Genomic DNA, 22,611 nt, shown 5'->3' with positions numbered 1-22,611 from the left:
TGACGATACACCCTAGTCGTGGGTCTGCAAAATCAAGCAAATGGTACTGAACTCATGATAAAATAATGTTTTGACATTGTAGTAGCTATTGCTGTTTTGGTTGTTTGTTTTTCGCTTAGTGACATTGTGAATATCATCTTTTTGTCATTTAACTCTGATTTATCTAGCTTTATCTAATCTGGTTTCGGCATGATGACTGGTCCCAAAATTACACATTTTTATTACTTGTAATTTTGGTTTTGGAGTTTTGTGAAGCACTGATTAAACAACTCCGTTTATACCAAGTTTGATTCTCCTGCGCCTGATTTCCCTGCCACCAACACGCACCCATTACACAAATTCCCACAAGATTTCCCACTAATGGATATGAAGCCTCAGAAATAAAAAATCTGGTCATGGATTAGGAGCCACTTCCTATTTAGAAACATATACATCCTGTTCTCAGCATCAATAAAACTCTTTCCTCTATCTTGTTAAGTGTGTTCAGGTGTGTTGGCCACACCCACTAACTGGCCACCAGATTAATGAGTGCCTGTTTCCTTTGAAATGGGGTCTGTTTGAATAGACTGAAATTAACAGCTTTGTATGCATAAAAAATCATGGCATAGTAGCTACATCCTGGTGGCGCAGTGGACTAATTCCATGGATATAAAACAGAAGATTATAGGTTTGAATCTTACTGGTCACAAAAAAAAGAAATGTGTTTGCATGGTTATTGCCTAAGAAAATAAATGTCCAAGGGTCCTATTTAATTTTTTTTACCCCAAATAAGATTGCCTATATGTATTGCAGTCTTATTGAAAGTGTTAAGAAAGTTATTTAAAACCACCCAAATAACCTCAGAGTGTTAATAAAACCTCCCAGGAAAACCTTCAAAGATCGAGAGTAAAATGTTCTCAGAACCCCCCTGTAACCTAAAAACAAACGTCCCAAGAACAGGAACATTTTCACATACAGCCAAAGTGAAACCAAAAACATATGTTCCCACATCTCCCAAGGAACCAAATGTGCTAGCTGGTAAGTGTCCCCCTTTGTAAAACATTACATAAAGGCAATCCATTATCATGAGATGAAGGTGTTGGCTAGACATATCCTATTAAAATCCCAACAAAGAGGAAGAGGCTCCAGTCCATGGAGGGTCGTTTGAACATTGCTGGGGGGTGAGACGCTGTGTTTCATAAGAGGGCACGCTACCTCTACACTCTTAGAAAAAAGGTGCTATCTAGAACCTTAAAGGGTTTTTTGGCTGTCCCCATAGCAGAACCCTTTTTAGGTACAGGTAGAACCATTTCTACAGAGGGTTCTACATGGAACCCAGAAGGGTTATTTCTACCTGGAACACAAAAGGGTTCTACCTGGAGCTAAAAATGGTTATGGGGACAGCCAAAGAACCCTTTTGGAACCCTTTTTGCTAAGAGTGTACATGTCATCTACTGATACAGCCTCACTGCTTCATCTGGTTGGACTTTATGGAGCCTACCCACTGGGCACACCACCTCATTTTAACATGGAAATGTGGGGAATATTTGGTTGAGACGCTGATCAATGAGATTTCAACCTTTATTCACACACTCAAAAAGACAGCCAGAAGTTTGTTGAATTACCAATGTGTTATCACTATGCTTTCAATAATCTAAAAGCACAACAAAGTTCAAATGGGAATACAATGTCAGATATGTTGTATTTCTACGTGTTATCACTGTTTTATCTAATAGCACAACCAAATGACTTGGATTGCAGTTGAGATTACATTCAAAGTACATAGTGCAAGTGATCAATGTTGTTCAATATTCTGCGCAGATTGTGAAGCTCTCCTCAGACCTGAAACCTTTGCATCTTGAACATAAGACATTTATAGTCACATTAGGCAAACCTCAAAATGTGGCCATGGATGTGTTCCCAAACTTAAGGTTGAATAACTACTGTTACATTCATTTGTAACCCTTCATTTTTGTTTTTCATTTTATTTACCGTATTACAAAAATATTCTTGAATTGTGTTTGGTTGACAACGCAACCAAATATATCTTTATCTGAGCCACTGAAAGTTTGATTAGCTTTAGTCTTATTCTTAAACTTTTTCTGGTTGAGATGGATATGTGAATCCAACATATAAATGATTTGTGGATACACAATTCCCGTTTGTCTACAAACAAATTAATAATTGATATGCTGGATTTATGCTTCCATTTCAACCAAACATCTAATTGAAAGAATAGGATCTAATCCAATCAAACTTTAAATAAAGTTTAGTCTCATTCTTTCACTTTTAATGTTGGTTTAGTTGGAGACGTGAATCCAACATATCATTTGTTAATATGCTATGTACTGTATTGCAAAAAGTGATAATGAATTGTGTTTGGTTGTCAACAAATTCCAGTTTGTCTGGAAATGAATCATTTATATGTTGGATTCACGTCTCCATCTCAACCAAGAATCAAAGTTAAATAATTTACTTAGATTTTTGGTTGAGATGGAGACGTGAATCCATCATATTAATGATTAACATGAAGAAGCCCTAGGCCTATATGTATTGTCTATTTTTAGTTGAACCCTGGGTTGAATTGAAACAGTAGCTGTTGATGACTTTGCAAATGCTATATAGGCCTAAATAGTATCATTGATGATTTCTGATTTATAAAGTATGGTTACATTTCATTTGCTCTGTTAAACCTACCCTTTGTAATGACTTCGATAGCAACAGTGAATATATTTAGTTACTAAGAAGTCTTCAATAATCATTCTCACGACAGCCCATTGGTAGTAGTCAGTGACAAATATAAAAGATAAGTAAGGCTGGGCTGGTTAAAACCCTGGATGAGAGAGGCTAGACAATGAAGAGAGAGAGAACAGCCTGTATTTACACAGACACTGGCCTGGGTCTGCTGCTGGAATGTTGATGAAGGAAGGTGAACTTCAGTTCATGTAGCGATGAAATGAGAACTCTCCTCTCTTTCTCTGGCTTTGATGTGTATCTCAGCTCTCTCTTTCTCTCTCCATCTCTCTCTCTCTCTCTCTCTCTCTCTCTCTCTCTCTGTGTGTGTGTGTGTGTGTTGGTCTCTCTGTATGGGTGGTGGTTGCAGGCTGCAGGAGTTTGGTTGCTTATGGTGACAGATCAAGTAATGGTTATAGTGTTTGTGATGAGGAGGGTGAGTGTGTTTGTGTGTGACTCACTTGTTGAGTTTATTAGACTGAAGATCATCCAGGTGTGTTAATATGCAAGTGTAAAAATGCATGTGTGTGTGTGTGTGTGTCTGTGCGTCTTACCCTGGCACGCTCCACTGCGGATGTTGGGGATGAAGCCTCGGCGACAGGGGTGAGGCTGTGCAGGGCACATCTCACAGGGGTGTCCCCATGCCCGTCCAATGGTGGCACAGCACAGGGTCTTGGTGCACACAATGCCACTCAGCTGGCCCTGACACATCTGGTTGTTGACCTGCGTAAAACAGGGCCCGGTCCTGTAGTCTAGTGGGAGATAAGGCAAAAGGGGGATACCCAGTCAGTTGTACAACTGAATGCATTCAACTGAAATGTGTCTTCCGTATATTACCCCAACGCCTCTGAATCAGAGGTGCGGAGGGCTGCCTTATGAGAGAGAAATAGTCAGCCATTTTCTTGTTTCACTTCTTCAAAATGGCCTTCTGAATGTTCTGTATAACTGAAAGCCAAGTCTATTTCACAATTCTGCTAGCTACGTTTCATTGAATTTGAAGTGTTATTGAATTAAATATAAATATACACTAAATATGTAAGAACACCCTTTAGTAGCATTTAAATGTTGCAGTAGGAGATATTGGGGCCTAAGTCAGAGCAGGCACTGTCTGGGTGAATTTATTTACCTCCCTCGTCTTTAACCTATTTGACTAAATGTACGCTGCTGCTCGTTCCTGGTTAGAGACTTTGGTCCGGAAATGCGTTGGACAGTGGATTCTCCTATTCATTTGTCTAATGGGATAACTACATTATATAATGGGAGACCCATTTAGTGCTGGTTCCCATCAATAACAACCTTCCCATGACAAACATTCTCGGTCCAGCCTCAGGTCTGAAGCTGGTCTAAAGGTCTGGTGGACCGTGGTGAAGCTATCACGACCGTACCAACAACATTTGTAACCTCTCGGACTGTACTGTACTAACACAGATACATTGTGTCACTGTGTGGAAACAAAGTAATTAGAAGAACACAATGTCCTCAGACTTCAATGGCCACCTTGCTGCGCTGCTCGCCAGGCAACGACCGCAGCAACATAATCTTGTTAACCGCACTTCACGAATCAAACACAATGAACTCATGCTGAAACCATTTGAGCAATATGATTTCCATTCAATCGCACGTAATAAAACTCAAACGGGCCTAATGATGGCTTCTGGTGTGGTGGAAAGGCCTTATTAACTCCAGTAGTGGCGCCAAAGCTAATACAGCATTCATTAGAGGTACTGTAGATGGAGAATGAAATAGAATACAGGGTCTGAGAGGCACTGTCAGGAGGAATGTAACTAACATAAACCCTGGAGAAGTGGTTTAAGTTGATCCTCTTGAGTTCTAAAGGAGATGTACAGAGAGATAGGACAGATTATTGTGGCCGCGCTGCTCTTATAACTCCCTGGTGCTAAAACTAAAATAAAGGTCAATCACAGCCAGCCCAGACTGAAAATGAGAGAGCAGCAGAAAGCAGAAAGAGTGAGAGAAAGAGAGAAGACAGCACCCAGCAACATCTAACTGTCCCCTCTCCTCTCCTGCTCACACCCATGACCTGACCATCTTGCCTGGACAAGATTGTCCCCCTCTCAGTGGCAGAGACCCACTGGGGCGATCACCGCCATCTGGGCTTGATTAATCTGGCCTGGTTGGCCCTGGTCCAGATGTGTCCAATGGGAACTCTGAATCACTCTGGACCACATCCACAACCCCCCACTAACTAACAAACACTGCCTCTCCTCTATTCTTCTCCCAGTCAACACATTAAAAACTCATGTAAATCAGAATACTCACACTAGCTGGACTCATATGGTCCAATCCTTTATGTCCGTCATGCTTTGATCTGGTTTTGATCTAATCAACAATTTCAGTACACTCTTATAAAAAAGGGTTCCAAAAGGGTTCTGCAGCTGTCCCCATAGGATAAGCTTTTTTGGTTCCAGGTAAAACTTTTTGGGGTTCCATGTAGAACCCTTTGTGGAAAGGGTTCTTCATGGAACCTAATAGGGTTCTACCTGGAACCAAAAGGGTTCTTCAAAGGGATCTCTTGGGGACAGCCAAATAACCCTTTTTGGTTCTAGATAGCACCTTCTTTTCTAAGAGTGTAGAACTTAGTGGTGAGAGCTACAGTATAGGGAAGCTGTTCATGCAAAAGGTATGAGATGACTTGGAAGGGAGACATTTAAAATTTAAAGAAAGAAAGAAATAAAGGGAGAGAGAGAAAGAAAGTGAAAGCTGTGGATTTATCCCTGTCCGGCTGCCATTCCTTTGATCAGCAGTGAGGCCCTGAAAGTGAGGAGGCGCCTGTGCTTTCCCATGGCCAAACCTTTCAGAAGAGCTTTAGTCGACTGCTGGAGGCTCCAGCCAAGTTCAGCAGAGCCCTGTCTGTCTGTGTGCAAACGCCCGCCCGCCAGGCCAAACAAAAGACTGGAGCGATCAGAGAGTTCGCTCTTTTAATGGACTGAATAACAATTGCCACGCCAAGGTCTCTATGTCTCAACGCCACAAGATCCGACTGACTCAGAACCAGACAGGCAGGCCATGCAAGAGGCCATGCAAGTGTGTGTGTGTGGACTACGATCAGGGAACATGAACATTCCAGGGCCAGAAGAGTTAGGAATGGGAATGGGGTATAAGGAGGTACTGGCAGAAGTCAACAACATTCAACAATTTGGTCTGAATACAGTTCAAATTGCTCAATAGATCAAAAACATTCACTGGAACCTCCTCTTCTGTATTCTGCATTTCACCAACACACCTCCATATTTAGTCACATCTGTATCCTTTCCAGGTATCTCCAGTGTCCTACACATCCTCCCAACGATATGAGCATTCTGAACTGTATGTGTATGTGTGTGTGTGTGTGTGTGTGTACATGTATGTGTTTGTGGCTACTTTTGTATGTGTGCACGCATCTAAACTCCTCAAATGTGTGTATAGTAGCTACACTATATATACAAAAGTATGTGAATACCCCTTCAAATGAGTGGATTTGGCTACTTCAGCCACACCCGTTGCTGAAAAAAATTGTGGCACCGTCATAGGATGCCACTTTTCCAACAAGTCAGTTCGTCAAATTTCGGACCTGCTAGAGCTGCGCCTGTCAACTGTAAGTGCTGTTATTGTGAAGTAGAAACATCTAGGAGAAACAACGGTTCAGCTGCAAAGTGGTAGGCGCCACAAGCTCACAGAACGGGACGGCCGAGTGCTGAAGCGCATTGTGCGTAAAAATCGTCTGTCCTCGGTTGCAACACTCACTACTGAGTTCCAAACTGCCTCTGGAAGCAACATCAGCACAATAACTGTTCGTTGGGAGCTTCATGAAATAGGTTTCCATGGCCGAGCAGCCGCACACAAGCCTAAGATCACCATGCACAATGCAAAGTGTCAGCTGGAGTGGTGTAAAGCTCACCGCCATTGGTTTCTGGGGCAGTAGAAACACATTCTCTGGAGTGATTATTCACGCTTCACCATCACACTTCACGAATCTGAGTTTGGCGGTTGCCAGGAAAACGCCACCTGCCCGAATGCATAGTGCCAACTGTAAAGTTTGGCGGAGGAGGAATTATGGTTTGGGGCTGTTTTTCATGGTTCAGGCTCCTCAGTTCCAGTAAAGGGAAATCTTAACGCTACAGCATACAATGACATTCTAGATGATTCTGTGCTTCCAACTTTGTAGCAACAGTTTGGGGAGGGCTCTTTCCTGTTTCAGCATGACAATGCCCCGTGCACAAAGCGAGATCCATACAGAAATGGTTTGTCGAGATCGGTGTGGAAGAACTTGACTGGCTTGCACAGAGTCCTGACCTCGACTCCATTGAACAGCTCTTGTGGCTGAATGGAAGCAAGTCCCTGAAGCACTGTTCCAACATCTAGTGGAAAACATTCCCAGAAGAGTGAGGCTGTTATAGCAACAAAGAGGGGACCATGATTAATGATTAAAAAGAGGGGACCATAATTAATGCCCATGATTGTGGAATGAGATGTTTGACGAGCAGGCGTCCACATACATTGTGGTGTTTCTGTTACTGTTGTGAACAGCATTATCAACCGGCCCTTAAATCTACTTCCCCTTCAGCTGGAAGTGGCTCTAAGAGGCTGAACCCTTCCTTATGACACTCACCCAAACGTGATGATACACTAGAATGCTTCCCTGTGTAACCCCTGCTTTGAGACTGTGGGAGACTGGGAGGTTTGGGGAAAGTGAGAGAGATAAGCTTAAACGCAGGATAACAATCTCTCTCCAGTGATATAAAATTGGCTTTTGGCACCAGAAAGCTGTGTTGCCTGACTGCTAAGTTAATGGATAGCATTCTTTGAAGCAGAAACCACCACTGTGGGTAAATATGCAGAACACACACGACTGTGGAAACTTAAGTGAACACAGAGGGCTCAGTACCGACACAACCCAATTCTTGCTACCCATTAAAAGAGTACTTTAGGGTCTGTTATCGCTCTTTCAATGTCTGTCTGGCAATTATTTTCTTTCCACAGATACAATTACTTATCCTCTCAAGTTCATTCTAAAAACAATTTATACTCTAATTCAGAACAAAATGGACTTATCCTGGGTTCAAGTCTGATTCTGCTTCAGTCATCTTGTCACGGTGTTGTTTGGCAAGGCAACCATGTGGCATTACTGATTGGAGAAACAGTCAGGCACCCAGGCTTAAAGTCTCTGGACTCTCCATCATTGGTACATTGTGGGGACTCTCACTTCTAGGACGTCAACTGATTTTCCATCAAGCAAGATCAAAGGCTGTCCTTCACTGTGCCTCTTAGGACCATTCACAAATTAATTTACGAGGTCATTTTTTGAGGGCAAATCATTTCAATTTTTTAAAGAGAGAATAATCTAAATTTAGTGCCACTATGAAAAGTGGACTCAAAAGCCAGCGTGTGTTTTTAACTTTTCCAATGACACATAAAACATCATTTGGCGATGTCATTAAAACGACATAAAAGGCATAACATGACGATGAGGTAGTTACTGTACTCTACTCATTACAGAGTCACGGATCTCTCTTTCTGGCAGCATGTCCCACTATGCGGTCTCTATGGAGCAAAAAATGGCACACTTTTCTCACTTGAATCCATCCTTCCCTTCCACTGGGGGAGCCGTTGACAGACTACAGGAGGGGGACAGAAATAGCAACACTTCCCCCTTTCCACTCCTTCCCTCCTTTCCATCCCCTCATCATCGGCCTGATGTCATCATGGGACCAGCTCTCCCGTGTTTTCTTCGCTTGGTTTGTTTGGGCTGGGCTGGCCTTAGCTGGGCTGGGCTGGCCTTAGCTGGGCTGGGCTGACTGTGTGGGCCCATAAGAGTAGTAATGTTCACTATTGGATCTGAGCCTGGTTAATGGACGAGAATCACTGAACACATGAGCAAAACAACTCCCCGTGTCAGCGTTTACACATCTGCTTTGTAATGAAAGGGCTAGGATCTCCAGGCTGCAGAATGGACGGCTGCAGGCTGGGGGAGGCTGGGGTTAGGGTTAGGCTGCAGGCTGGAGGAGGCTGGGGTTACGGTTAGGCTGCAGGCTGGGGGAGGCTGGGGTTAGGGTTAGGCTGCAGGCTGGGGGAGGCTGGGGTTAGGGTTAGGCTGCAGGCTGGAGGAGGCTGGGGTTACGGTTAGGCTGCAGGCTGGGGAGGCTGGGGTTAGGGTTAGGCTGCAGGCTGGGGGAGGCTGGGGTTAGGGTTAGGCTGCAGGCTGGGGAGGCTGGGGTTAGGGTTAGGCTGCAGACTGGGGAGGCTGGGGTTAGGGTTAGGCTGCAGGCTGGGGGAGGCTGGGGTTAGGGTTAGGCTGCAGGCTGGGGGAGGCTGGGGTTAGGGTTAGGCTGCAGACTGGGGGAGGCTGGGGTTAGGGTTAGGCTGCAGGCTGGGGGAGGCTGGGGTTAGGGTTAGGCTGCAGACTGGGGGAGGCTGGGGTTGGGGTTAGGGTTAGGCTGCAGGCTGGGGAGGCTGGGGTTAGGGTTAGGCTGCAGGCTGGGGGAGGCTGGGGTTAGGGTTAGGTTGCAGGCTGGGGAGGCTGGGGTTAGGGGTTAGGCTACAGGCTGGGGTTAGGCTGGGGTTACGGTTAGGCTGCAGACTGGCGTTAGGCTGCAGGCTGGAGGGTTAGGCTGGGGATGGAGGAGAACTGGGGATGGAGGAGGCTGGGGTTAGGCTGTAGGCTGCAGGGTTAGGCTGGGGATGGAGGGGGCTGGGGATGGAGAAGGCTGGGGCTGGAGGAGGCTGTGGCTTGAGGAGGCTGGTGAAGGAGGAGGCTGGTGATGGAGGAGGCTAGGAATGGAGGAGGCAAGGGTTATTCTGTAAACTGGAGGGTTAGGCTGGGGATGGAGGAGGCTGGTGATGGCGGAGGCTGGGGATGGAGGAGGCTAGAGTTAGGGATTATTCTGTAAGCTGGAGGGTTAGGCTGGGGATGGAGGAGGCTGGTGATGGAGGAGGCTAAGGATGGAGGAGGCTAGAGTTAGGGATTATTCTGTAAACTGGAGGGTTAGGCTGGGGATGGAGGAGGCTGGTGATGGAGGAGGCTAAGGATGGAGGAGGCTAGAGTTAGGGTTATTCTGTAAGCTGGAGGGTTAGGCTGGGGATGGAGGAGGCTGGTGATGGAGGAGGCTAAGGATGGAGGAGGCTAGAGTTAGGGTTATTCTGCAGGCTGGAGGGTTAGTGTTAGACTGGGGATGAAGGCGGCTGTGGTTAGGATGCAGGCTGGAGGGTTAGTGTTAGACTGGGGATGAAGGCAGCTGTGGTTAGGATGCAGGCTGGAGGGTTAGTGTTAGACTGGGGATGAAGGCAGCTGTGGTTAGGATGCAGGCTGGAGGGTTAGTGTTAGACTGGGGATGAAGGCAGCTGTGGTTAGGATGCAGGCTGGAGGGTTAGTGTTAGACTGGGGATGGGAAACTCAGCTGATTAGAGAGTTGCCAGAGTGGCTGTCAGTCTGCGCTGTAACTCTACCTTAACCAGACTGTCTGCAACACACACACACATACCTTTCACCAATACTGCTCCTGGGCTCCACACCCCGCCAGAGAAACCCATTATATCTGCAGATTTCACAGACATTAAGTCAACAGGGAAAAACAGCGCACCCACTGTAGCCATACTGTGCTGTCAAAGCACCTCTGGGCTTGGTTTTATAGTAATCCCACAGTACCACTAAATGAAACCCTGGGGCAGCGTGAGTCAAAGGTTTATCGAGGTGGACGTCTTTACAGCCTTCACAGGACAGGATAGTACTAATAATGACATGTAAATTCTCACTGAGATGATGGCTGTTGTCTTAAGGAAGTCCTGTATTTATGTGAGAATTAGAGCATATCTTCTTTCGTTGGCTAGATGCTCTGTGGATGATTGAGGAGGAGCAACAGTTTTACAGCATCCTCCAAACTACGGCAAGCGAAGACGGAGAAAAAGACAGACGGGGTAATATTTTTACAGGACACAGTGAGGAGCCAGCAGGGGATCTGACAGGTTGGCACCAGACACACACACACACACACACAGGGGCGGTGGGTGGGGGGGTTTACAGTAGGGCTGCTGGGGTCCGGTAGTCTGCCTTTTCTCTTAGCACAGAGACGAGACTGTTTGTGCCTGCCTCTGTGTACACAGCTGGGGAGTCCATTTTGACTTTTACCTCCTGCTCCTCCCTCCTCCCCTCTCTCCCTCTTTCCCTCGCTCCACTCCTTGTCAGGAAATGTCCACAGCACTCCACAAAGAAACGTTTTTCTGTCATTCCAAGGGAACTTTATTTATTGCCAGATGTCTGCGAAGCTCTCCCCCAGTGTTGTGTTTTCCAAGAAAACAAGACCCAAGTTGTTTAGGGGGGATGGGGGAGAGTAGAGGGGAGAGAGCAGGGGAATGGGGGAGAGCAAAGGGGAGAGAGTAGGGGGTGGGGGAGAGTAGAGGGGAGAGAGCAGGGGGAATGGGGGAGAGTAGAGGGGAGAGAGTAGGGGGTGGGGGAGAGTAGAGGGGAGAGAGCAGGGGGAATGGGGAGAGTAGAGGGGAGAGAGTAGGGGGTGGGGGAGAGTAGAGGGGAGAGAGCAGGGGGAATGGGGGAGAGCAAAGGGGAGAGAGTAGGGGGTGGGGGAGAGCAGGTGGAGGCCAGGGGAGAGATCAAAGGGGGAGAGAGCAAGGGGAATGGGGGAGAGCAGGGGTGAAGGGGAGGGAGGGGGAGAGAGCAGGGGGAAGAGCAGGGGAATGGGGGAGAGCAGGGGTGAAGGGGGAGCAGGGGGGGAGAGCAAGGGGAATGGGGGGAGAGCAGGGGTGAAGGGGAGAGCAGAGGAGGGGAGCAGGGGGAAGAGCAGGGGGAATGGGGGAGAGCAGGGGTGAAGGGGAGAGCAGGGGGAGAGAGCAGGGGGAAGAGCAGGGGAAATGGGGGAGAGCAGTGGGAGGCCAGGGGAGAGATCAGGGGGAGAGCAGGGGGAGAGAGCAAGGGGAATGGGAGAGAGCAAGGGGCCATGGGGAGAGAGCAGGGGGAGGCCAGGGGAGAGATCAGGGGGAGAGCAGTGGGGAGAGAGCAAGGGGAATGGGGGAGAACAGGGGGAGGCCAGGGGAGAGATCAGGGGAGAGCAGTGGGGAGAGAGCAAGGGAAATGGGAGAGAGCAAGGGAATGGGGGAGAACAGGGGGAGGCCAGGGGAGAGATCAGGGGAGAGCAGTGGGGAGAGAGCAAGGGAAATGGGAGAGAGCAAGGGGAATGGGGGAGAACAGGGGGAGTCCAGGGGAGAAAATCGCAGATAATTTTCTCAAGAATTGACTGTATTGAAATGACATGGACCCAAATCATACTGAGACATAGTCCCACTGAGACATAGTCCCACTGAGACATAGCCCCTCCCCCTAACCATTAATCTCAGCTGTAGTTTCTACAAAAGGGAGTTCACTATCCACAACACTACACAATCCAGATTACAATCCCTGGTTAAACCCCCACGTGTCTGTCTGTCTGTACTTACTGTATGAAGTCATCCTACGGTCACACTATGTCTAGACTTGAAGTTAATATATGCTTTAATAGGAAATCTCTCGACTCCCCATCATTGGTACATGGAGGGGACTTTCACTTCTAGGACCAAGACTCATTTTCCATCAGGCAAGATCAAACGCTGTCCTTCACTGTTCCTCTTATCTAGACTGATCTGAAGTTCATATATACAGTAGATCAAAGCCTTTAAAGGTCCTGGCTCACAAATGTCCACAGTACTGGTTGGTGTGTGATGAGAAAGTTGGGTGTCATGTGGCGTCTCTCAGTCAGAGCCCGAGAGAGGCACTGTTGTGATGTGTCTTTCTGTAAGAGGTTTTCAATAAATCTTGAGAACCAATGGATGTTGATAGAAGGTTTCTTTAGTGTTAAATACCAAATAATTTTGGCTATAGTATTTAGTTTAAAAAATAGTATTTTGGCTACAGCCTTCAGCCATACACTTCAAACACTTTGGTTTTTAACAATAAAGATCAAGAAACATTCCTGTGTCAACTTCCATTTATCCTCCAAGGTTGTTGAATACCTCTGGCATCTCCAGTCTGTTCCTCAGTTGATAATGTCTGTGAGCAGAAACAAGGGTTATGGGATGAACCAGGATCCCGTGTTGATTATGTAGCCACCTATGAGCAGACCCGTGGGTTTATAGTAGGAGTGAAGTGGAAATACTGGCTCTTACCTCTCTCGCACTGCGGGCCAGTGAAGCCGTAGACACAGGCACATCTGTTGGGCCCAATACAGCGCCCTCCGTTCTGGCAACCATTCTCACACACAGCTGCAGAGAAGAGAGGGGAAGAGGTGTGTTAGGGTTCTGAAACTAACACACACGCGCACACACACACACACTCACGCCACACAAACACACACTAGCCGGGGGAGTGCTGAGTGAAGTAGATACTCACGCTGTCCACAGTGATTTCCGGTGTAACCCTTCTGACAGGAGCAGGAGTCTTCCTGGCAACTGCCTCCGTTCATACACCTGACGTTACAGCTCTGCACTGTGGGACACACACACACACACACACACACACACACACACACACACACACACACACACACACACACACACACACACACACACTGGGGTCAACAGATGCTGCCGGAACAACTTGCCTGTGCTAGCCGAGGACCTCGACTCAACCAGCTGGTGGTCACATACACAAGCAATGACCCCCAGGTGCTTGGTTTAACTTGGAACAATGTTGTACAGCCAGGTCTAGTATCAGACGTGTGCCAAGACTAACAGTTCGTCCAATGGAATTGACACTTGGGTACTGACTGTCTTTTACATACTGGTATTTGGGCTCTAAAAGCATTTCAGTTCAACTCAACTATATCAACACTCACTTTGTACTATAACATTTGTAGAGCACTCTTACTGCAATTCTGGGCTGTACTTGTGTATACTTAATTGTATTAGTATATTGTAGAGCACTTTACTGCCAAACAAGGCCCAGGCAGGCCCCACTCCAGCTACAGTATAATCAAACAGATTGTGGAGGCTATAAGTTGAGCCAGCTGTTTCCTATAGATGGGAATGTGCTGAGAGCTGAAAACCTCAATTCTGGAGGAGCAGCATACTCAGAACTCAAAGCAGTGAGCTTTCGACAGACTGAAAGACAGGAAAAGCCTGCCCGAGACAGATGGACAGGCAGGCAGGCAGACAGAATGACAGACTGACAGACAGTATGTTCGGGGGATGTGGGGAGATGTAAAACAGGACCCCCACTGCTCTGCTCTATCCTACCAGATCTGGCAGAGAGCAGCCATCCCAGAGCAGAGTGAGAAGTGTCAGCAGGCTTCAGTTAGGATGAAGCCTAGCCAAACTTGGCTAGCCGAACCGAACAAATGTGCTGCATACTCCCTTAAAAGACCTTCACTTGAAAAACGGGAGAAAAGCCTGTCCATTTTGAGATGCCATAGTCAGTATACACTAACTCAAAATAGTGTGAATTAACCTAAGATAACTCAAGAAATGTGTAATTTCTGACGTTTTTGCAGAGGAGATCTGAGTAACGTAATTTTATATCTAACTAAGATGTGTGACACAATATTTCTCAATTAAAAAATGAAAACGAGTCGTCTCTCGTTGAATGACAATAAAGACTTTATTGAAGAATCCCTACTGTTGACCAATCACCAACGAAGGGGCGTAGACTTCGGCTCCGAACTTCGGCTTGCCTACAGAAGAAATGGTGTGCCTGAGCAGCAGAAAAAACTCTCACTGAAGTCCAAAATGAACAAAAACGTCACAAAACGTCATCTTACCGTGTTATGGGCTCTTAACCAACCATGCTATTTTGTTAGTTTTTTCGCATTGTTCGTAACTTGTTTTATACATAATGTTGGTGCTACCGTGTCTTATGACCGAAAAGAGCCTCTGGACATCGGAACTGCGATTTCTCACCTCAAACTGGACGAAGAGTTGGTCTTCAATGAGTCGGACAGGAGGGACATACTACAGACACCCGACCAGGCCCAGATCCCCGTTATTCGATGGAGAAGGAAACTGAGATTTTGCGGAAAGAGATCAGGGTGCCTTGTGAGGATCAGGCGATGAGTGGCTAATCTGCCATTGCCTTCTGTCCTGCTAGCTCCTAGTGGCCAGGGACTTAAATCAGTTTTACCTCATTTCTATCGGCATGTTAAATGTGCAACCAGAGGGGGAAAAACATCTAGACCACCTTTACTCCACACACAGAGACGTGTACAAAGCTCTCCCTTGCCCTCCATGTGGCCCTCCATTTAGCACAGACTGGAATATGTTCCGGGATTCTTCTGATGGCATTGAGGAGTACACCACATCAGTCACTGGCTTTATCAATAAGTGCATCGAGGACGTCGTCCCCACAGTGACTGTACGTACATACCACAACCAGAAGCCATGGATTACAGGGAACATTCGCACTGAGCTAAAGGGTAGAGCTGCCACTTTCAAGGAGCGGAACTCTAACCCGGAAGCTTATAAGAAATCCAGCTATGCCCTCAGACAAACCATCAAACAGGCAAAGCGTCAATACAGGACTCAGATCAAATTGTACTACACCGGCTTCGAGCCTGCAAACGATTACAGACTATAAAGGGAAGCACAGCCGTGAGCTGCCCAGTGACACAAGCCTACCAGAGAAGCTAAATGACTTCCATGCTTGCTTCGAGGCAAGTAACACCGAAACATACATGAGCGCATCAGTTGTTCTGGACAACTGTGTGATCACGCTCTCCATAGCCGATGTGAGTAAGACCTTTAAACAGGTCAACATTCACAAGACCGCAGGGCCAGGCGGATTACCAGGACGTGCACTCTGAGCATGCGCTGACCAACTGGGAAGTGTCTTCACTGACATTTTCAACCTCTCCCTGTCTGAGTCTGTAATACCAACATGTTTCAAGCAGACCACCATAGTCCCTGTGCCCAAGAACACTAAGGTAACCTGCCTAAATGACTACCGACCCGTAGCACTCACATCTGTAGCCATGAAGTGCTTTGAAAGGCTGGTCATGGCTCACGTCAACACCATTATCCCAGAAACCCTAGACCCACTCCAATTTGCATACTGCACCAACAGATCCACAGATGATGCCATCTCTATTTTACTCCACACTGCCCTTTCACACCTGCACAAAATTAACACCTATGTGAGAATGCTATTCATTAACTGCAGCTCAGCGTTCAACACCATAGTACCCTCAAAGCTCATTACTAAGCTAAGGATCCTGGGACTAAACACCTCCCTCTGCAACTGGATCCTGGAATTTCTGACGGGCCGCTTTTAAGGGTAGGCAACAACAGATCCGCCATGCTGATCCTCAACACGGGGGCCCCTCAGGGGTGTGTGCTCAGTCCCCTCCTCTACTCCCTGTTCACTCATGACAGGCACGACTCCAACACCATCATTACATTTGCTCATGACACAACAGTGGTAGGCCTGATCACAGACAATGATGAAACAGCCTATAGGGAGGAGGTGAGACCAGGCCGTGTAGTGCAAGGACAACAACCTCTCCCTCAACGTGATCAAGACAAAGGAGATGATTGTGGACAACAGGACAAGGAGGGCCGAGCACGCCCCCATTCTCATCGACAGGGCTGTAGTGGAGCAGGTTGAGAGCTTCTAGTTCCTTGGCGTCCAAATCACCAACAAATGAACATGGTCCATGCACACCAAGACAGTCGTGAAGAGGGCACGACAAAACCTATTCCCCCTCAGTAGACTGAAAAGATTTGGCATGGGTCCTCAGATCCTCAAAATGTTTTTGTAGCAGCACCATCGTGAGAATCCTGACGGGTAGTCATAGACTGTTCTCTGCTAGACTGTTATAGCCTGTCCCTCCCCCCTAATTACTGTAATTGATCCCCATTTCTCTTTCTGTCTTTACAGGATGTGATTCCTGAGGTGGCATGACTGAATTTCCTGGAAACCTTCTTCACCTACAGTTTCTCTGGAACGTCCAGTTACTGTATATAACCCAGTAGTAGCGTTCTGACTGACTGTACACAGCTGGTCCAGCTAACGACCATTCTGACCCCAGGCCTGGCTAGCATCTCGTGCAGACACTTGGTGATGGATTCATGTGAATGCCTTTGGACTACAGGTTTATGGGTTTGTGTACAGGTCTATTCTCACTGGACTCAACCTCAGCTCAACTCAGAGCTCCAGGACAGTGGGCCATATTGTTGAACTCCCACAGCATTCAGCCTAATCTCTTCTCAGGCCAACAGGGAAATGAAACATGAAATATGTCAATTCCAGCATGACGTAATCATGCAATGGTTTCATCAAAGCAGAGTACATTTTTCAAAGGTCTCTCATCTGTTCCAAAAAAGTGATTCTAGGTCACAAATGGGGGGGATAGGAAGAACATCAGACATGGTTGTAAACTCTAAGTTTACAGAACCTTTGTGTTACAAACCATTCAGGGGCTGGAGGGGTTCATGTGTTTTCTCTTTAACGGGGGGTTGGTGGAAGTGGAGGGGGTGGAAAGGGGGCGAGATGGCCCGTTCCTGTGACCTGTGCCTAAAGCGCCACACATGCTGAACAACAGGTAGGAGGTTGGGGTCCCACAGACCCGGGGAACCACAATGTACCTCTGTGTGGCTGCCCTGTGGGTCGGCCTGCATCCTCCACATCTGTGTGATTTTTACGGGGGGTTGAGAGAGCACAGGAAACTAGTGGTCGTGGGTCTGAACACTGAAGCACTTTATGACTGTGTTCTGTTCTGTATAGGCTTATATGCAGCTCCTGGGAATAGTGACATGTCAACGTCAAGTTCACTATGGAGATGTCATGTCGTCAAATACAAGTGCTCTGAAATGTTGACAAACTGTGTCTGAAACGATTCACAGCATGACATTTTTCATTGCCATGCAAATCAATCTGCCTTAAGTAACAGTGTAGTCTGGTGAGTTTGTCTGAATCACATTTCCATCTTTCACTTATGGACTTCAGTAAACAAAACTTCATCTGATTAGTAAAGTTAATCAAATAGGGCTGGAGAATCTCCATTCAAATATTTTTTGGGACCAGCTTCATCTGTGGTCCATAGTGTTGAAATGAACTTTGGAAGTGATTAGGGTTTCCAAGGTCTTCAGAACGCTTTCATCTGGGGCTCTTCTGTCTGTGTAATAGATCTATATAATACCACTTCCCCACAGTTGAGCTGTGCTGAGGCCATTTGGACCCTGTTAGTTGACAGCTGTTTCTGAGGGACTGTGAGGTAACGGGAATTATAGTTCTGGGAAGAAGTCTGACATGACTGGACTGATCCAGGACACAACTGCTCCTCTGGAGACTAGATTATTATGGCCAACTGATATTTATATTGTCTACATTCATTTATTTGTCAGGCACCATGTTGTAACAAATTCTGCGATAATTAACAGATCTCCCTTAGGACAGGTCTCCCTTAGGACAGGTCTCCCTTAAATATGATTTGGACAATCTCAATGGGATGAACTTTATCAATAAAGAATAAATAAATCAAGTTTATTTGCCTCTGTGACATCTGGAAATGAACCCACAGCTATATGACTATAGCACGTGTATGGGTTAAGATAGATATAAACAGCTTGATCAAAAACATGTTGCTCATTTCTTCTGAGTAGTTACAACCTCTACATTCCAGATGTGGCCTCTGAGCCATAAAAGTACTATCAATAACCTGACCAATGACTACGGTGTCAGAGACTGGATGTAATTAAAGGGAAGGGAAATGCACAGTATTTACCAAAAACTCTATATAGCTTCTGTTAGTCTGAATCACCCAAAACAGTATTGCAACATAGGAAGGCCTGAAATTTCTGTAAGGTGTCAAAGTGCTTTGCTTTCCTACTAAAAACAAGCACTGAGACACATAGTGGAAACTGAACACCCCAGTGAAATAGAGCCACAGGTCAACCTACATTATCAAAACATATGGAGGGTTGATTTAGACAGAACAGGTTTTTATGAAGTATCAAATATAGCTTTATTGGACAGAAAGTCCCCAGCTGTACGAAACCTGTATGAAACAGAGGCCACGCTTTGACAGAGCCATTTCCCAGCACTGGCCGATTGGTGTATTTATGCCATTAGCAGTCATAAACATGCATGACCCTTGACCCCATAAAATCTCCCAGAAGGCCAGAGAGAGAGAACAGTCTTTATTGATAGACACAACTCACAGTGTTGAATTACAATATTTCTGGACCCTTTGCCAAAAATCAGACAAAACAAACTCTAGACCTACTATTCTTGTCCTAGTTTATCTGGACAATCCCAATACTGTAAGGCCGGTCTGTAAAAAGCCCATAAACCCCCTGTATGAGAGCAGTGAGTGTGCAGTGAGTGTGACAATCAGTTCTCTACCACACTATGGGAAGCTCCTGCCTCTAGGGCCTCTCTCTCTCTCTGAGGGAAATGACTTTATACTGTTTCATACCACATCACTTGGCTCGGCTCTGCTGGAGGCCTGGAGGCCTATCTTGTCTATGGAGGGACGTTAGCCGTTCATACTCTGGTTTTGGGAACTGTTTTCCCAGCACATAAAGCTGGTGTTGGGCCTCTCTGGGGCATCTGACCAGTGTGGACTGTGGAGTCGATCCCTGTTTTACACCTCAGGGTCAGACGGGGAGGCCCGCGCTCAGGGCTCAGTGTGCGTGTACAAGGGCCTGAAGGGGCTAGGCGTGACTGACGAGACTGCCCGGGCCCAGCCGAGCTTGCAACACACTCAGTAAGTGTTGTAGAAGTACTTCTCTAAAGGCTAGGAGCCTCAGCCATGTGTATTAATCCTCCCAAACCCTGTGACCCGGAGATTGCCATCTGAAGCGGCTTAAAGTTTCAGGCTTAGAAATGGGCCATGTTTGAGAGCATCAAAACCATGGTGCATCATGGGTAAATTGTGACTGATCTACAAATAATATTGAGTAGTTATTTATGATGCAAGGTGATTTTTAGATCAGTCAGTCTCAACTCGCCTTTAAAGTCAGCTGCAATGTCGAACGCACCCATGAATACACAGAGCGACCTAGGCAAACTCAATTTGAGATTTAGCAAATTAGAATGGTGATATTGTCACGGAACAGTGGTGCCAACTTGGATTTCTGTACTTTCCAGTATCTATAGCTGTAGTGGTGCATTGTGTGTGTTAGGTTGTCTTGAGTGGTGTTGGGGTGTATTGGGTGGTTTCTGGTAAATTGCTAGATGTTGTGACTCACCTCCGGCACCGGCCCCACAGCTGGGGGAGAGCTGTCCGCTGCCGCAAGTGCACATGTTGGGTCTGGAGCAGAAGCCATCACCACACGAGTTACGGCAGATTGCTGGGAGGAGAGAGAGAAACAATGTCATATAGATGTCACAGCAACCTCTACACAGCCAGCCGGAAGAGGATGGCTCCCTTCTTGGCCAACTCTTTCAAATCAAATCAAATGTTAATGGTCACATATTTAGCAGATGTTATTGCGGGTGTAGCGAAATGCTCTGCAGGGTTTTGGCACTTCATTTGTGGGAAACAGCTACACAAATACAATAAGCTACCATTTGATTTATTGGACTAGCAAAGGCAACCCACAATGACTCAAGTTATTTAGTCATCAACAAATTGATATAATGTAATATAACTTATTAGTACTTACGGACGATACACTGGTTCCCTGCAGGCAGAGTCTTCCAGCCAGGGCAACAGTAGGAGTGGAAGCGAGAGCCACACACATTGGGCCTTCAAAAGGGTAAGACAGGGAAAACAAACTCAGTACTCAAGCCCCGATATAATTTAGGCAAAGTCCTCAACAAATACACATTGTCATGATTATTTTCCAAGTGCTCAGAGACCCGCTTTCACTCTAAACGGACCCAACGTTGATACGAAGCCTCCCCGAACGGTAGACATTTTATAAATGAGGCTTACACAAAAATACCAGTTTGTTTTCAGTCATACTCAATGTAAACTTCCCAAGAAATAGGAGATATTTATAAACACCTTTCTCTAAGCCTCCCTGGTCTCTGGTCTTCTGGCATCCTGCCCGGTACCCCTCCTGGAGTCCAGGTTCTGCCTGCTGATTGGTACTGGGAGTTTTTTATTTTTTATTATTGGACGGAAGGCTGCCCTGACACCTGACACATGTAAGAGTCATCACACAGCTCGGAGTGTGGCTGACTGGTCTGCCAGGTTATCCACAACATCCCCCTGAGGAAACGGCCCAACCACATCTACAGGTCTGTCTCTGGTTTACACATAATGAACCTGGCCTCAAGTACCCTAACGGCCATACTGAATTCTCCCAAACTCTTAGTGTCTTCAGAGCCTCTAATGCAGGGGTACTCAACTACTATTTGGTGTGGATGGATATCGTCCTTGTTCGGTGCTGTGGTATAGCGTAGTAACAAACATAGTTGTCTGCGACTTAGGAAACATGTTGTTATATAAAATGTACATTACATGAGACAAAAAATTGAATTAATTACAACTTCTTTCGAATGTAAATATGTGCAACATTGCATCAACATAGCTGAGGAACAGAAGTGGTTGCATACTTGTCTATGCAAAACAGTGCACTGTGAACCATTGTACCTGGGCCTTGAATTATTATTATTTATATTTCTTATGAAATAAAGTGCATGTTTTGTGGAGAACAAAGGAGAATTGAACAAAAATAATCATCTGAATGCACAGAACGTCACTGTGGGCCATGCAATATTCATGTTGAGCATCTGTGGGCCATGCAATATTCATGTTGAGACACTGTGGGTCATGCAATATTCATGTTGAGCATCTGTGGGCCATGCAATATTCATGTTGAGCATCTGTGGGCCATGCAATATTCATGTTGAGTCACTGTGGGCCATGCAATATTCATGTTGAGACACTGTGGGTCATGCAATATTCATGTTGAGCATCTGTGGGCCATGCAATATTCATGTTGAGTCACTGTGGGCCATGCAATATTCATGTTGAGTCACTCTAGGACTTGCGATATTCATGTTGAGTCACTCTGGGACTTGCGATATTCATGTTGAGTCACTGTGTGCCATGCAATATTCATGTTGAGTCACGGTGGGCCATACAATATTCATGTTGAGTCACTGTGGGGCATGCAATATCCATGTTGAGTCACTTTGGGACTTGCAATATTCATGTTGAGTCACTGTGGGCCGTGCAATATTCATGTTGAGTCACTGTGGGCCATGCAATGTTCATGTTGAGTCACTCTGGGACTTGCGGTATTCATGTTGAGTCACTGTGGGACATGCAATATTCATGTTGAGTCACTCTGGGACTTGCAATATTCATGTTGAGTCACTGTGGGCCATGCAATATTCATGTTGAGTCACTGTGTTCCATGCAATATTCATGTTGAATCACTGTGGGCCATACAATATTCATGTTGAGTCACTGTGGGTCATGCAATATTCATGTTGAATCACTGTGGGCCATGCAATATTCATGTTGAATCACTGTGGGCCATACAATATTCATGTTGAGTCACTCTGGGACTTGTAATATTCATGTTGAATCACCGTGGGCCATACAATATTCATGTTGAGTCACTCTGGGACTTGTAATATTCATGTTGAGTCACTGTGGGCCATGCAATACTCATGTTGAGTCACTGTGGGCCATGCAATATTAATGTTGAATCACTGTGGGCCATACAATATTCATGTTGAGTCACTGTGGGCCATGCAATATTCATGTTGAGTCACTGTTGCAATACTCATGTTGAGTCACTGTGGGCCATGCAATATTAATGTTGAATCACTGTGGGCCATACAATATTCATGTTGAGTCACTGTGGGCCATGCAATATTCATGTTGAGTCACTGTGGGCCATGCAATATTCATGTTGAGTCACTGTGGGCCATGCAATATTCATGTTGAGTCACTCTGGGACTTTCCCTGCATTAATGAGAGAAATTACACTTTCTGTCTCTTGCCAATGCTTTGAACTTTGACACAA

General features: G+C 46.1%; 1 protein-coding gene across 2 annotated transcripts in view; it reads right to left on the bottom strand.

Moving 5' to 3' along the window:
- fbn2b (fibrillin 2b) overlaps positions 1–22,611 on the bottom strand; it is a 124,268-nt gene that overhangs the window by 89,255 nt on the left and 12,402 nt on the right. For both annotated transcript variants that reach the window (XM_042323054.1, XM_042323056.1), the window contains exons 3-7: positions 20,290–20,372; positions 19,873–19,974; positions 13,082–13,177; positions 12,859–12,954; positions 3,267–3,464 (exon numbers count right to left, since the gene is read on the bottom strand). In XM_042323054.1, coding sequence (XP_042178988.1) covers positions 3,267–3,464; positions 12,859–12,954; positions 13,082–13,177; positions 19,873–19,974; positions 20,290–20,372 — 575 coding nt within the window. The remainder of the gene's footprint in view (positions 1–3,266; positions 3,465–12,858; positions 12,955–13,081; positions 13,178–19,872; positions 19,975–20,289; positions 20,373–22,611) is intronic.

The sequence above is a fragment of the Oncorhynchus tshawytscha genome, linkage group LG06 (genome assembly GCF_018296145.1).
Source record: "Oncorhynchus tshawytscha isolate Ot180627B linkage group LG06, Otsh_v2.0, whole genome shotgun sequence".
Taxonomy (NCBI): Eukaryota; Metazoa; Chordata; class Actinopteri; order Salmoniformes; family Salmonidae; genus Oncorhynchus; species Oncorhynchus tshawytscha.
Note: the sequence above shows the minus strand (reverse complement) of the source record. Positions and strands in the feature narration are given on the sequence as shown.